At 39.2% G+C, this 17162-nt stretch overlaps 1 protein-coding gene across 2 annotated transcripts in view; it reads left to right on the plus strand.

Moving 5' to 3' along the window:
* The window catches only part of Gpat4 (Glycerol-3-phosphate acyltransferase 4), a 326719-nt gene that overhangs the window by 154149 nt on the left and 155408 nt on the right, over positions 1–17162 (plus strand). Inside the window, exons 6-8 of one of the 2 annotated variants that reach the window (XM_090384714.1) lie at positions 6041–6106; positions 6295–6369; positions 16242–16331. In XM_090384714.1, the coding sequence (XP_090240840.1) occupies positions 6041–6106; positions 6295–6369; positions 16242–16331 (231 nt within the window). The remainder of the gene's footprint in view (positions 1–6040; positions 6107–6294; positions 6370–16241; positions 16332–17162) is intronic. The other variant, XM_090384715.1, reaches the window with a different exon arrangement.

Below are 17162 nucleotides of genomic sequence, written 5' to 3' on the forward strand. Positions count from 1 at the left end.
CCTTTACGGAAGCAATAACCCTTCCCTTTACCCCTAATGGTAGTTACCTCTTTGAGTAAATCCCACTTCAGCACACTGTGATCCAGTGATCACAGTGTGCTCACAAAGTGATCACAAAGAATCTGCAGATTCTTAATGCATGAAGAATCACTGCTGATAATCAAATCAAGAGTATTACTCCCTCTAGTTGCCTCCCGAACATGCTGATGTAGAAAACAATCATCCAATAAATCCACAAAAGCCCTGCTAGTGTGTGAGTGACCAGCCCCCAAATTCCAGTCACTATCTGAGAAATTAAAATCTCCCATTATAAGACTCTCTGATTTACTGGCCCACTCTATTTCCCTTTCATTTCCCTTTCATCATTAGGCCTATAGCACACTCCTACTCTCAATTTTGATCTCCCAATGCTTATGTCACACCAAACTGACTCAACACTGCACTGTCCAGCGATGTCGACTGGCTTCACTTCCTTGGTTTTTATGTGTTTCTTAACTAATAGCATAACCCCCTCCCCCCTTCCTATCCTGTCTATCCTTTCTGTAGACGTTGTACTCCCCAAAGTCCAGTTCTGTATCCCTTATATCTGTGTGACACCACGTCTCTGATATCCCAACAATATCTGCCTTTGATGTTTTGAGCAATACCTCAAATTCATCAAATTTATTTACTAAACTCCTAGCATTGGTGTACACGCAAGTATACCTGCACCTGTTTCTATTCTTAGCTACCCTAACACAACCCATGTGTTTACTTGTACCGCAATGACTCCCAGCAGTCTCTGAAATATCCTGCATCTCTTGTTTTTCAGGCTTCTGCTCATTTCAATAGAAGCAGTGCAAGAATCTCTTTCACCTCTGTCAGTGGCTACTGTTAATCTATTAGTCCTTGTATCCCCCCAAGCTAGCAGTTTTCCGACCAACCTAACACTGCCTCGATAGCATCAGCAAATATTCTTGCACCCTTTCTATTTAGTATTAGTATTAGTCGCATGGTGCAAGAAAGCCTACAGCTGATGCTGCACCAACCAAAAAACAAAATCCGAAAAAAAACAATGATAAAAACCAAAAATAAATAGATAATAATAATTAATAAAAAAAAAAAAAAAAAAAAAAAGGAAATTAAACCTATCATCCTATGCGCTTCCCTTAGCCGAAGGTACTATCCAGATGACCTTTGACTTTCCCCAAACTGTCAGCCTCTACCACCCATGAAGGCAACTTATTCCAGTAATTTATAACTCGCTGGCTAAAATAAAACTTTCTGCAGTCCAATCTAAACATTTCCCCCCGTAACTTGAATTTATGTCCCCTAGTTCTAGCATCATTTATAATCTTGAAAATTTCGTCCTCATTCATTTTACTGATGCCTCTCAGAGCCTTAAACACCTCAATCAAATCTCCTAAGGTGTCTAGTTTCCAAACTCTGTAACCCACATATTCGAAGTCTTTCTTCATAAGGACGCCCTTTTGCCAATCTCACCAGGCGAGTTACCCATCTTTGCACCCTTTCAAGAAGCTTGATGTCTTTCTTTAGGTGCGGTCTCCATACTTGAACACAGTATTCAAAGTAACATATTCCAAGTAACATAACATATTCTAACATAAGCCTTATATAATGGGATTATTACGTCCCTATCTCTACTTGCAAAAGTTCGATTGGACACCATGGGCCTTCCTTGCAACCTGTTTACGATGCTCATAGAATTTCATGTCTGACCGTATCGTAACACCCAAGTCCCTTTCCTCCAGTACTGGGTTTAGTTGAACTCCACCAAGTGAATAAGTTATTTTGGGATTACTGTTTCCCAGTTGTAATACCTTGCACTTTGTTGGATTAAAGCATAGCTGCCATTTTTCTGACCATTCCTGAAATTTATCTAGGTCTCTCTGAAGAAGCTCAGCTTGACAGTGATCATTAACTACTCTACCAATTTTAACATCATCTGCAAATTTAGACATCATGCCCTCTATCCCTTCATCAATGTCGTTTATGAAAATTAAAAACAACAGTGGTCCTAATACTGATCCTTGGGGAACCCCCACTTGTTACATCAACCCAATCTGAGGAATAGCCATTTATCACAACCCTCTGCCTCCTGCATTGAAGCCATCCTTCTATCCATCTAAGGATTTTCCCAGTGATTCCATCCTGTTCCAGCTTATAAAGCAACTGTTCCTGTGGGACTGAGTCAAAAGCTTTGCTGAAATCTAAATAAACAATGTCAAAATTATTCCCTAAATCCACCTCGTGACTGACCCTTTCGAAATAGCGAACCAGATTCGTTAAACATGATTTTCCCTTTACAAAACCATGCTGAGTATCCTTGAGAATTTCAATTCGATCCAAATGATCCTGAATTCCACCCTTGGTCATTTCCTCCATGATTTTCCCTACTACTGAAGTCAGACTGACAGGTCAATAATTTCCAACTTCACTTTTACAGCCACCCTTATGTATGGGAGATACATTTGCACTTTTCCAATCCAAGGGAATCTCCCCAGAGTCTAGTGATGCTCGTATAATTAGCCTCAGTGGTTCAATGCACTCGCTTGCCGCCTCCCTTAAGATTATAGGGTATATTCCATCAACTCCAGGAGCCTTACTGGTCTGTAGGCTCGAAAGTTTTTTCATTAAATAATCTTGCAAAATTTCAATATCATTAATTACATATTTTTTAACTTCGCTCCCACAATTTCCCATTGCCACAGAAGGTTTTTCATTTGTAAATATCGATGCAAAATAACTGTTGAGTTCATCTGCAACGGCAGCTGGTGTATTTAATACTGTCCCCTTTCCCTTACGTAAAGGTCCGATCTGGTTTGACCTGCTCTTCTTGGCATTTATATATATGAAGAATTCCTTATTCCCCCTCTTTGCTCTGTTTGCTAGTGATTTCTCATAAACTGCCTTTGCCTGTCGAACCTTTTCTGTGGCTCTATTACACATCACCTTGTAGCTGTTATAGGTTTCAGTACTTTTTATTGCTCTGTAACCTTTCCATGCCACTTTTTCTGCTCAAGTAATGTGGCAACTTCACTATTCATCCAACTTGGAACCCTCCTCGTGGAGTATTTTTTTAATGGTATATACGCATTCAAGGCATCTGTGATTAATGTTTTAAAAGCGTACCACAGTTCAAATGTATTCATTTTCTGCACGATATTTACTCAGTTAATAGAGGCCATGTAGTACCTTAAGGCATCGTAATTTCCTTTTCTGAAATTAAAACCCATTCCTTTGCCTTTTACTTCTGCTACCTCTCTTGTCATCATCCACCGTAGAACTCTGTGATCACTTCCTTCTACTGGTTCCTCTACTGTCAGCCCTGTTATGTCATCTGATTCATGTGTGATGATGAGGTCTAGGATATTCTTTTCTCTAGTACTTTCCCTGACATGTTGATACAAATAACAGTCATCTAGTTGATTTAAAAATTTTGTTCCCCATGTCGAGTTTCCTTCCCATTTACTCCAATCAATTACAGGCAAATTGAAATCACCCATAATAAGGCATTGATGCTTACTTGCCCATTCCATTTGCATGTAGAGGCTTTTGTCATAATCTTCACAATGACCTGGTCTGTAGATTGCTCCTACTCGCATTATACCTTTGTTTACAACTATCTCACACCATACAGACTCTATACTAGCATGTGAAATGTCTGAATCCGGGAAAGCTATCGTCGTACTCAGGCTGCTTCTGATAAGAAGCATTACCCCACCACCCCTTCTATCTACCCTATCCTTCCTAAATACATTATACAAGCCGTACTTAAACTCATCATCCCCAATTTCCGGGTGGCACCACGTCTGTAAGCCCTATTATGTCCGCGTTACTTGTTTTAACCAACAGTTTGAATTCGCTCATTTTATTGACAACACTTCTAACGTTACTGTATAAACAATTAAGATTTACTGTTCTTGTATATTTAACAACCCTAACACAACCCTTGAAGTTTTTTAAGCTCTCTTCCCTGATATTAGCTACCCGCTCACGTGAAACGTTTCTGCCCCCAGAACATCTAGATAATACGTCCAGTTGGGGTAACAGATAAGAACTCTTAAGGTATGTGCAAGAGTTACTTTGACCAGTATTATCAGATAAACGCGTGTCAGTATTACCCACATCCCCCCTAACTAGCAGTTTCCCTGAGCCTTTAAGGTATCCTCAATAATACTGGCAAAAACTTTTGCACCACCTTTGTTTAAGTGTATCCCATCTCTACAAAACAAATTCCTTCTACCTACAAGTGTGGGCCATGCTGATAGAAATTTGCCCCCTAAAGCCTTGCAGATTCCTTCAAGTCTTGAGTTAATTCACAAGGCTCTTAACATATAATCCCTCCTGTCGTGTCTGGGCAGAATTGCAGACACATAGACATTATGGCCTATCTCGCAACATTTCCTCAGCATGGTCCTGTATTTTTCCAACAAATCGTCAGATCGTGTACGTTTAATATCATTAGTCCCCACATGAATAATAATATTCTCTTTACCCCCTTTAAAATCTGACAATCTGTTGGTGACATCATCAATAGTTGCTCCCGGCAGACATACCCCTCTATCACAACTACCTCTGGGTGAATACCCAGAGGTAGTTTTGATAGAAGGTTGAAACAAACACCATGTATTACGCTTTTTCAACATAGTTATCACACAAAATGACACATTTTTGCCGCCTCTCAATACACTTCTGCAGGCTAGTTTTGTAGGAATCCTCTGACTGTCCTTCAAACCATGACTCAGCTGCAGAAATGAACTCCTCATCAGCAGCAAAGTGTTTTCCATAAAGAAAGGACTTCAGAGCAGGAAAGAAAATCTGAGGGTGCAAGGTTGGGGGAATAAGCAGGATATGGCATATTTGAAACCCACACTTGTGGGCACACCTCACTGCAGCATGTGAGGAATGTGCAGGTGCACACCTTTTGACATTTTTACGTCATTTTTTTTCTTTTACAGCAGCATGTAGCTTTATGAGGAGGTGCAAGTAATACTTCACTCTCATAGTACAGCCCTTTTGAAGGTAATCTGTTAGTATCACACCAAGCTGATCCCAAAAAACTAACAGCTTCATATTGTTAATACTTGGTTGCACCTTGGTTTTTGGAGGTGGTGCTTCTGCATGCTTCCATGACTTTGATATTTGTTTGGTTTTGGATCATAGTGATGGATCCAAATTTCAACCATGGTGACTAGCTGTGGGGAGGGGAAAAAAAAAAAAAACTCTTCTTGCCGTTCCTGTCATATTGACATCATTTCATGTTCACATTGTGCTTTTTTTTCTTTTGGCAAGGGGGTCAGAAGTCTGGGAACCCACCTAGCAGACACTTTAGTCGTATGCACTTTTGATGGATAATGTTCTCCACAGATCCTACACTAATTTAGAGTTCTGCAGCTAGTTCTTTGATGCTAATACGGTGATCTTCCACGAATAATGTCTCAATTTTTGAAACATTCTTTTGTTAGTTACAACAGTTGCTATGCATCCTAGGATTTCTTTAATCATGCACTGAGGTTCTTCCACATTTGTGTTGTTCATATCAATGTGCAACAGCACTAACCTTGGCAGTCTTCTCCATAAATAAAGGGTGTCACTGCCATAGGTCTCAAATCTGCCACTGATTTAAGATATACTGAAACAAGTGTATTTAAATGATTAATAATGACAGGAGACTTGTGCCTCTGGCATTCTCTTGGTGATAACATTGTAATGTGATCACATATGTTAAATATCTAAGAAACAGAGCAGAAAGAAGTAAATGAGTGTGCTAGCGTGGAAATCACACGATTCCCCTCTGTATGAGATAAGCTAGGACACATTAGTTTATATCAGGTGGAGGGGTGTACCTTAAACAATTTTAATGATATAAAACTTGTTTAAGTTTGTTAACTAACAGTTTGTACAGTTTAGTAGTATTGCTTAGTTACTTTTGAGCTACTCCATTTTAAAATTAACTACATGGTGTGATTTTTCTGCTAATAGCTGTATGTTTAAAAATTCTAGGAAGTAACTTATAAATTCATTTTTTTTATTTCAGTGTAAGACTTTCTGTTTTGTGGGGTGTAGGATTCTTTTTACGCTATTGTGTGCTTTTACCCATTAGGTAAGTTTACAAATAGTTAAAACTAAAAAAAAAACTTATTTTTATTTATTTTTTTTCTGAAGTTACCTTGTACAATTTCCCTTCCCTATTCTTGAGAGAGAGAGAGAGAGAGAGAGAGAGAGAGAGAGAGAGAGAGAGAGAGATAAAACATGCAATGTGACTTTGTCTTATTCTTTCTTTCAAACTAGGATTTTTATTACTGTTTTTGCTGTTGGATGGTTGTTAATATGCACAGCAGCAATTGGATATATACCTGAAGGAAGGTAAGTATTATATTTTAACTTTTAAACCATATTGTGAATTATTTGATGTATTAATACTCAAGATATTCTTGTTATTTCCAGTAGGTAAGTGCTTTACAAAACTGTTACATTTATGTGGGTATTATATTAAAAAGATCAGAAATTGCACACAAAAACAGGAGAGATTGTTTCTACAGGAATAGGATACACTTAAATAGAAAGGGTGCAAGAATATTTGCTGATGCTGTCGAGGCAGTGTTAGGTGGGTTGAAAAACTGCTATCTTAGGGGTGGATTCACAGACTAATAGATTAACAGTCTCTGCAGGCAGAGGTGAAAGTGATTCTTGCTATGCTTCTATTGGAATAAGCAGTAGCTTGGAAAGGAAGGTGCTGGCGACTTCCAGGAGTTATGGAACAAGTAAATACATGGACTTTGTTAAGATAACTCAGAGTAAGAACAGGTGTATGTATACTTGCATGTACACCAATGCTGGGAGTTTATTAAATAAATTTTATGAATTTGAGGTGCTGGTCAAGACATCAAAGGCAGATATTGTTGGGATATCATAGATGTGGTGTCACATAGATATGTGCAGTGCAGATGGAATTTGATCAGTACAATGTGTACAGAAAGGATAGAGAAGTAATGTGGGCCAGTAAATCAGGTCTTCTAATGAGCGATTTTCACTTCCCAGACTGGAACTTCAGGCTTGGTGAATCACACACAAGCAAGGCTTTTGTGAATTTATTGGATTATTGTTTTCTACAGCAGCATGTTCAAGAGGCAACTAAAGGAAGTAATACTCTTGATCTGATTATCAGCAGTGAATCTTCATGCATTAAGCATCTGCAGGTAAAGGAACCATTAGGTGGCAGTGCTGATGTGATATTTACTTAAAGATGTGAGTACCATCAGGGGTAAAGGGAAGGGTTTTTGTTTACAATTTGTAAATTCTATACAATGGGTTCAACTGATGATGTTACCAACAGCAAATTCTAAATGGGAAGCATTCAAGGAAGTATCTTGGAATCTACTAGGCTTTTTGTTCCAACTAAGAAATAGTGCTCAAGAGTTAGGCCTAAATGGATGGCAGATGAACTAATGAGACTTGTGGCAGAGAAGAAAAATGCATAAGATGCATATAAATTATCAGGTGAAACAGAAGACTATGATAGATATAATCATTATCATGTTATTGTTCCGCTATTCTACGGGTCGACGTATGAAGCCTTGCCACCATGCCCTGTCTGTGTACTACTCTCTATCATTGATTTCATTCGAGTTTCTTCCTCTCTTAATGACATGTCTTTATCATGTCTTGCCATCTCATTCTTGTACTCCCCCTTGGATTTTTTTTGTCCCTTAATTGTAAATCAAACATTTTTCTTGGCAAACGCCTCTCATTTATCCTCTTTACCTATCCAAACTATTTCAAACGGGACCGTTCAATCCTGTCATGGATTGAAAGGTCCTGTCCTCAGTCACATCATTCCTGATTTTGTCGCGTATTGTCTTTCTGGCTATGCTTCTCACAAATCTCATTTCTGCCCCCTGAATTCTGCTTTCATCCTTTTTTTTTTTTTCATAGTCCAAGTTTCAGGTGCATACGTCAGAATTGGTATGCAATAGGCCTGATTATAGCCTTCTTACACTTGTTCCAGATCAGATCTCTTGTCTGCCTATATTTGTATCCTTCTGCTTATTTCTTTGCTATCACTCCAGTCTTTGTAATGGTGCTTCCTAGATACTTGAAGTTGTTAATCATTTTTAGCTGTTTCCCTTGCATTGTAATGTATCCGTCAAGCTTGCCACTCCTCTTTAGAACCATTACTTCACTCTTCTCCTGACTGAAAACTAGTCCAAATTCATTGGCCATACTAGCCCATATATCAACTTGCCGTTGCACTTGTTCCTTGCTCTCTCCCCATATGGTTTTTGCACCACAAAAAATCGATCAATCAATCTCCCCATATGCAGGGGTCATCTGTGAAGAGCATAACTTTCATCTGGTCCTGTCCAAGTTGTTCCACCACTCTACACTGCACATCATTCATGACTGCCATGAATAGTAGTGGTGACAGGATGCCTCCTTGCTTCAAACCTGATGTTATTTCGAAGCTCTCCGTCAATCCATCACTGTTCTTACTTTGCTCACTGTATTGGTGCACATATTCTCAATTCTCTCCACAAGATGTTCCTCTATCCCTAAGTTTCTCAAACCCTCCCACACTTTCTCTCTTTTTACGGCATCAAACGCTTTCTTTATCCAAAAATGCCACCCATAATTCTTTGTGTTCATAACGCTTTTCCTTCAGTTGCCTGATGCAGAAAATTAGATCCATCGTCGATCTGCCAGGCCTAAAGCCATACTGTCCATCGGCCATCCTATTTTCAGTCATTCCTCTTATCTTCCGCTATAACACTCTCTCATACAGCTTACATCACATGTGATGTCAGTGTGATGCCTCTATGATTGGAACACTTTTTCCTGTTCCCCTTCTTGAACAACGGGATGATCAAACCTTCTTTCCAGTCCTTCGGCACCTGGCTCTCATCCTAGATCTTATGGAACAGTGTGTATGTCCATGCTATCCCTGCCTCTCCTGTAGCCTTCAGCATCTCTCCATTTATCTCATCCATACTAGCAGGAGTTACTTGGCTGTCCTGCATGTTCCACGGATTTTCAAAATACTTCCATGTTTCTCTTATCTCTTCATCCTTGGTTATTAGGTTCTCATTCTCATCCATCAAGTATTTGCTCTGTTCACCATCTCTTCTATTCCTCACCATATCACTATATCATGCAGTGTCTTTTTATTACCGTCGATATCTGGTCGTAGAGTTTCACTCCATTCTTCCAACCACACCATCTTCTCACCTTGTTAACTATCCTCTTAGCCTCTCTCTTCACAGTTTCATATCTCTCTTTATTCTCATCATTTCTGTTCTGAATGCATTATTCCTGATTTTCACAGCCTCTCTCATCCTATCATTCCACCAGGGGTTTCTTTTCATCTTCTATTACTTGTCCTTCCACAAACCTGCTCTGTCAGTCCTACTCTACAGTCTTTGAATGCTTTCCATTCTAATTCCATGCTGTTCACCACTGTCTTAGGTACAATCTTCCTGAACTCTTCTCTGAGCATCGCCAATTTTTCCTCTTCTTTCAACTTCCACACCTTAGTTTTCTCTCCCTTGTTATTTTGATCCTCTTCAATTTAGGGAATCTTAAAACTCCAACAACTAACATGTGATCGCTACCCAAGGAGACACTAGGAATGACCTTGATGTCCACTAGTCTTCTGTGTTGCTCTTTATCCACAAGTATATAGTCAAGGAGGGATTCCTGTTGACTGTCCCAACCGTATCTTGCCACTTTGTGACCTCTTTCTCTTCTCGAACCAGGTGTTTCCTATGACCAAGCTGTTCCGTAAACAGAAATCCAACAGCCTGTCACCATCATTCCTAGGTCCCCAACCATGCAGACCCATAACGTATTCTAGTCCTTGTCTCTCCACTCTGACTTTGCATTAAGGTCACCCATGATAACTATATCTCCATCTGTGATGTTCTCTTCGAGCTTGTCCTAAACTCCAGCTTCTCTATTTCTTTGCAACCGGTTTGCGGTGCTTAACATTGTACTATCTTCAATGTTTTGCTGTCATTCATTTGTAGTTTAATTGACATAAGTCTGTCGCTGATATTAATCACCTCCAGTAGCCTTTCCTTAATCCTGTGGTCTAAAATGATGGCTACACCCTTCTTCACTACATTACTCCCAGACCAATACAGGTAATAGCCTCCTTATAACTCTCTATACCCATTTCCTTTCCATTTTGATTCACTCAATCCAAGTATATTTATTTTTCTGTCCTTTAAGATGTCCAAACACTCCTCAATTTTTCCTGACAATGTCATATTCAGTGGGGCTTGTTTAATTTCTTTTTCTTATATATGATAGATATAAGCTGGTCTGTAATCAAGTCACCATGGAGGTTAGGCAAATGAAGACAGATTATGAGAAATTTTTGGCAAAGGATGCAAAGAAAAATAGCAAAGACTTCTTTACATACGTAAACTCTAGAAGGAAGGGGATGAATTAGATTCATCCACTTGATATTGATGGTTTGACTGTTGATGATCCTGCTCAGATAGTCAGGCTGACTAACTGAATGAGGATTTTGCATCTGCATACTCACATGAGAAATTGTGTAGGGAAGTGGAGGACAGAAGCTTATTAAACTTGAACAGGGAGCTAAATGATTTTGTACTAAATGGAAAGCAAAGTGGGGGAAAAATTGTTGAAATTGAATATAAAAACAAAAGGACCTGGGTTAGATTGGATGTGTCCAGTTAAATTAAAGGAGGCAGCAAAGGAAATAAGCAAACCCTTAGCCATAATTATGAAAGCTTCCTTAGACTCAGGGAAGGTCCCCATGGGCTGTTGTTGTTTTTAGGAGCATTAGCAACTAAGGCCATATTGCTGCGGGATATGCGGTGGTCATTCTCTGACCTTTCCGCATCCTCCGTATTTGGTGGTGACGGGCTCGAATCCCCGGTCTAATCAAGAAGTCTAATCAATCAATCCCACTGGCTATGAAGGCACCTCCCCATGGACTGGAAATGTGCAATTGTGTCCACAATTCACAAAGGGGAGGGGGGGAATCAAAGTGTAACACGAGTAATTAGAGATCTTATGATTAGATTACAGAAGCTAAACCCTGGAACAGAAGCTAAATTTACAGATCTGTTAATTTAGCTTCTGTTCCAGGGAAGGGAATGGAGTCACTAGTTAAAGAAGCACTGCAGGGATCATCTAGACGAGACTGCAGTTATAGTTCAGACCGCGTGCATTTGTTAAGGGGAAGTCTTGTCTGACAAATTTGATTGGATACTATGATGTGGTCACAAGGGAACTGGATGAAAAATTAATTGATATCATATACTTGGATTTTAGGAAAGCTTTTGATACTGTTGCACATGGAAGACTACTACACAAATTGGAGCAGTATGGCATTAAGGGCAAGTTGCTACAATGGATAAAAGTATGATTGAGTGGGAGAAGACAGAGTGGTAATCAATGGACACTGCTCTTAATGTACTAATGTTTATTATTATTATTATTATTAGCCATATGGTGCAAGGAAGCCTGAGGCTTATGCTGCACCAGCCAAAAAAATTCCCGCATTACCCTGAGAGAGAGAGACAGAGAATCAGAAGTAGGGAATCATCAAGAAAGCAGTAAAGAGAAGAATGATTATATCCAGCTCAGGACCCTGGGTTTGCCAAGCCCATACTCACCAGATGTGAGCCCCTGGGGTTGATTTTTATTAGTGGAGTCCCTCAGGGTTCGGGCCCAGTATTGTTTTCTGTATTTATCAATGATATTGATGAAGGTATATTGGACTTAATTAGCATTAATAGAGGCATATGGTGTAAGAAAGCAAGCTTACGCAGCATCGGCCAAAAAAAAAAAAAAAACACACTCCCATATCACTCCCCCGTGCGTTCAAAATACCTGTCCAGCTGAGCATTAAATTTATTTAGGCTATCAACTTCCACAACAAGGGATGGAAGTCTGTTCCACCAACCAACTACTTGCTGGCTAAAGGCAAATTTCTGCACGTCTATCCTACATCTGTCTTTCCTCAATTTGAATTCATGCCCTCTCAGGTGATTATTCTGAGCAAGAGGAAGAATCCCATCAGCATTGAGCATGCTCAAATCATTCAAGGCTTTATACATATCTATCAGATCACCTAGCCGGTGACTAGTCTCCAGACATTGTAATTCGCAAAACTTAAGCCTTTCTTCGTAAGAGTACCCCTTTGTTCCATTCACTAATCTTGTTGCCCTTCTCTGTACTCATTCCAGCAGCTCTACATCCTTCTTGAAATGAGGCCTCCAGACCTGTATACAGTACTAAAGGTGTGGCCTGACCATTGCCTTATGCAAGGGAATAATCACCTACTTATCCCTGCTAGAAAAATTCCTGTATATCATTGACAAGACACCATGAGCTACTCTTGCAGCCTGTCTGCACTGCTCAGAGAACTTCCTATCAGCCTGCACAATTACCCCCTGGTCATTTTCATTCTCCACCTCTCTGAGTGTAGTACCACAGAGTTGATACGTTGCTCTGGGGTTGTTGTTTCCCATATGTAGTACTTTACATTTGTCAATGTTAAACTTCATTTGCCACCTCTCAGCCCATCTGCTCAACCTTTCCAGATCCTGCTGTAGCAGCATAGCATCAGTAGCGTCCTTGACAACCCTGCCAACCTTTGTATCGTCTGCAAACTTGGACATTAAGCTTGATATACCATCATCAATATCATTTATAAATACAGAAAACAATAATGGACCCAACACCGAATCCTGAAGGACTCCACTAATAACATTAGTCCACGATGAGCAGTGTCCATTGATTACCACTCTCTGTCTTCTCCCCTTCAACCACCCCTTTATCCATAGCAGCAATTTGCCTCCAATGCCACACTGCTCCAATTTGTGCAGCAGTCTTCCATGTACAACAGTATCAAAAGCCTTTCTAAAATCCAAGTATATAATATCAAAGTTATTTCCTGCATCCAGTTCTTTTGTGACTGCATCATAGTATCGAATCAAATTGGTCAGGCAAGACTTCCCCTTAACAAAACCAAGCTGTCTCCGAGCTATAACTGAAGTCTTGTCTAGAAGATCCTGCAGTGCTTCTTTAACCAGTGCCTCCATTAATTTTCCTGGAACAGAAGTTAAACTCACAGGTCTATAATTACTTGTCGGTCTTTGATCCTCCTTTGTGAATTGGGGTCACATTTGCACATCTCCAGTCTGTGGGTACCTCCCTAGAGTCCAAGGAAGCTCTCATAATTATGGCTAAGGGTTTGCTTACTTCCTGTGCTGCCTCCTTTAATATAACTGGATAGATCCCATCCACCCCAGGTGCCTTTCTTGTGTTTATCTTCAACAATTTCTCCTCCACTTTACTCTCAGTTATTACAAGATTCTCTAGCTTACTGCCAGAGTTGAATACACCTCTGGCATTCCCCTCGCTGAATAACTCCTCATGTGTGAATGTCAATGCAAAATATTCATTTAATTTGTTAGCTGCCTGAGCAGGATCATCAACAGTTGACCCATCGATATCAAGTGGACCAATCTGATTCATTCCCTTCCTTCTAGAGTTTACATAAGAAAAGAATTCATTGCTGTTTTTCTTTGCATCCTTTGCCAAAGATTTCTCGTAATCTGCCTTCGACTGCCTAACCTCCTTTGTAACTTGGTTACCGATCAACTTGTATCTGTCATAGGCTTCTGTGTCACATGTCAATTTATATGTATCCCATGCATTTTTCTTCTCGGTCATATGTCTCATTAGTTCATCTGACATTTTAGGCCTAAACCTTGAACAATATTTCTTAGTTGGTATGTAAAGCTTAGTAGCTTCCAAGATAAGTTCTTTGAATGCTTCCCATTTTGAATTTGCTGTTGGTTACATCTTCAGTTGGTCCCACTGTATAGAATTTAAATACTGTCTCAGACCATCGTAGTCGCCTTTACGAAAGCAATAACCCTTCCCTTTATCCCTGATGGTAATTACCTCTTTGAGTAAATCCCACTTCAGCACACTGTGATCACTGCCACCTAGTGGTTCCTTTATCTGCAGATTCTTAATGCATGAAGAATCACTACTGATAATCAAATCAAGAGTATTACTCCCTCTAGTTGCCATGCTGATGTAGAAAACAATCATCCAATAAATCCACAAAAGCCCTGCTAGTGTGTGAGTGACCAGCCCTCAAATTCCAGTCAATATCTGGGAAATTAAAATCCCCCATTATAAGACTCTCTGATGTACTGACCCACTCTATTTCCCTGTACAGTTTCTTATTATACTCATCAGAGTCATTAGGTCTATAACACACTCCTACTGTCAAATTTGATCTCCCAATGCTTATGTCACACCAAACTGACTCGACACTATACTGTCCAGCGATGCTGACTGGCTTCACTTCCTTGGCTTTTATGTGTTTCTTAACTAATAGCATAACCCCTCCTCCCTTCCTATCCTTTCTGTAGACGCTGTACTCCCCAAATTCCAGTTCTGCATTCCTTATATCTGTGTGACACCACGTCTCTGGTATCCCAACAATATCTGCCTTTGATGCTTTGAGCAATACCTCAAATTCATAAAGTTTATTTACCAAAAACTCCTAGCATTGGTGTACACGCAACTATACATGCAACTGTTCCTATTCTTAGCTACACTAACACAACCCATGTGTTTACTTGTACTGCAATGACTCCCACAGTCTCTGAAATATCCTGCATCTTGTTTTTCAGGCTTCTGCTCATTCGAATAGAAGCAGTGCAAGAATCTCTTTCACCTCTGCCAGTGGCTCCTGTCAATCTATTGGTCTTTGTCTCTCCCCAAGCTAGCAGTTTTCCGACCCACCTAACACTGCCTCGATAGCATCAGCAAATATTCCTGCACCCTTTCTATTTAAGTGTATCCCATCGCTGTAGAAGCAGTCTCTCCTGTTAACAAGTTAATAAATGTATTTCCTGTTAATAAATGTATATAATGGCCTCTGATAACAATTATATTAATAATTCAATCACAAGCTAATAATGAAAAGGCACTATATGGCCCAGGAGGCCCTTGTGGCAAAAAATCCATAACAACAACAACATTGGTCGATTTGTTGTTTTACTGGATGAAAAACTTTAGTTTCTGGGGGTATAAACATTACTACCTATACCTGAGACTGACTAATTCAGCCACAGAATGAAAAAAGTTCCTCGCGTCATTGATGGGATTCAAACCTGGGCCTTTTCTATACGGCGTGGGGAGGATGGTGACGATACCACCGTGCTGCCATGCAGACTAAACTTGATATAATAAAGAAAATAGATCAGGGGGGCATAAGCAGGAGTGTATTAATGGCAGAATATAACACTAGATTGTCAACATGTTTGTTTTTATGTGCAGTTAATAAAATTACATTCTCAGTCTCTCTATTTCTTATTTAGCCTCATTATTGTTGCATTAAATATATTGAAAATAAAACTTTCTAGATAACGGAAAAATCGAATTCGGCACCTTGAATTCCCAAAGATGTCGTTATTTTGAAAATCTACCGTACTAGAGTATTATAGGGTTCTAATATTCTAAAAAATAAGAAAACACACCCCGAGGGGAAATCGGTGTTTACACCTGAAAAGAAATGCTTATACATATATTGCAAAACTTGTTATTTTTATAACATTAAATACTGTGGCGTTAGTAATATCAAGTTGGTTTATTAACTTTTTTTGTTTAAATTCTGAAAGCATATATTGCAAAACTTGTTATTTTTATAACATTAAATACCGTGGCGTTCGTAATATCAAGTTGGTTTATTAGCATTGGTGTACATTGGTGTATTAACCTTTTTTGTTGAAATTCTGATTTGCAGAGTGTAATCTTATTATTAAATAGATCTCTTGTTAAATCAGTGTAAAATTTTCATTTTAGTCATATAGATGCCATTCTAGATTAGTTGCCATTATAGATTAGTTCAATTAGCGAAATTCAATCCTTGTCTGCTTTTCATGCTAAATGAGAAGCAGACAAGGATTTCTGACCCCTCATGACCTGTCAACGTGATGTACATTGTCTTGATCTATTATTGACTGTTGTATATTCATCATTTTTCATAAAATCAGCTATAGCTGACATTTTTTAAGTATAACGGATCTCGCACAAATAGAATAGGAGGATGTTTATTGCATATTTGGTGAAGCGACTTTCATGTACATAATTTGGTTACATACATTTATTCTATCAGTGTTGAGAATTGAGTTTTTTTTCAGTAATAGGATTTTCTCTTTTTTTAACTTTTCCAACAGGATAAAAAAGTGGATATACTGGCATGTTAGTCTTATGTGTTTTCGAATTAAATCTCGTGCTTTTTCAGCTATTGTTACATTCCACAACAGGTAAAGTTTTATTTTTCTATTTTTATCCTATCCATTGAAATTTTTATATTTTTAAAAAAAATGTAGTAATTTCTGTAAATGTTATGCATTATCCTCAGTGAATTTTTCCTACCAAGTTTTATTTGATTACATATCTAGGCGCCGACCGCGCTAGCCAGGTGGGTAAAGTGCCTGTCTGGCAACCCTAAGGTCGCGGGTTCGAATCCCGCCTCGGGCTTGGATCAAAGTACTGCAAAAACCTGGGGAGGTGCATTATGGCCTCAGAAGCCGATGCGCCAACAACTACCAAAAAAAAACATATCTAGGCAATTGGTTAAGGAATATTAATGCCATATAGGCTACGTCAGGCCTATCATGATGATGATAGGCCTGACGTAGCCCAGTGGTCAGGAGCGAGAGTGCATAGCACATGTTCCTTGAGTGGACCGGGGTTTAAGCCCGTGACTACTAAATACGATAAATATTTGTATTGACAATTTATTGTAAACTCTACTGACTTGGTTGTCGTGCCGGAGTATAAACAGAAAATTTATTTATTTATATGTAGGAAAAAAAAATACTAGTATGGGTTGTTAATCTTTGTTTGGCAAAGATTAACAACTTTATAATGATGTATATACAACATCATTCATGTATAATTCACTAGCTTTATATAATGGTATTCAATGTACACTGAGATAGCTTTACATTAGGGTCTCTCTAACTGTGACTTCGAATAAGGCATCTGCTGCTGCTGCCGCCACCTCATAGCACAGCACTGTCCCTACAACAGGTACTACAAGGGCAGAACATGGCATTACAGTATTCAGTAGACTGGCATTTCATGCAAAG

The sequence above is a fragment of the Mastigoproctus giganteus genome, chromosome 11, assembly GCF_048544385.1.
Source record: "Mastigoproctus giganteus isolate SK-2022 chromosome 11, ASM4854438v1, whole genome shotgun sequence".
NCBI lineage: Eukaryota > Metazoa > Arthropoda > Arachnida > Uropygi > Thelyphonidae > Mastigoproctus > Mastigoproctus giganteus.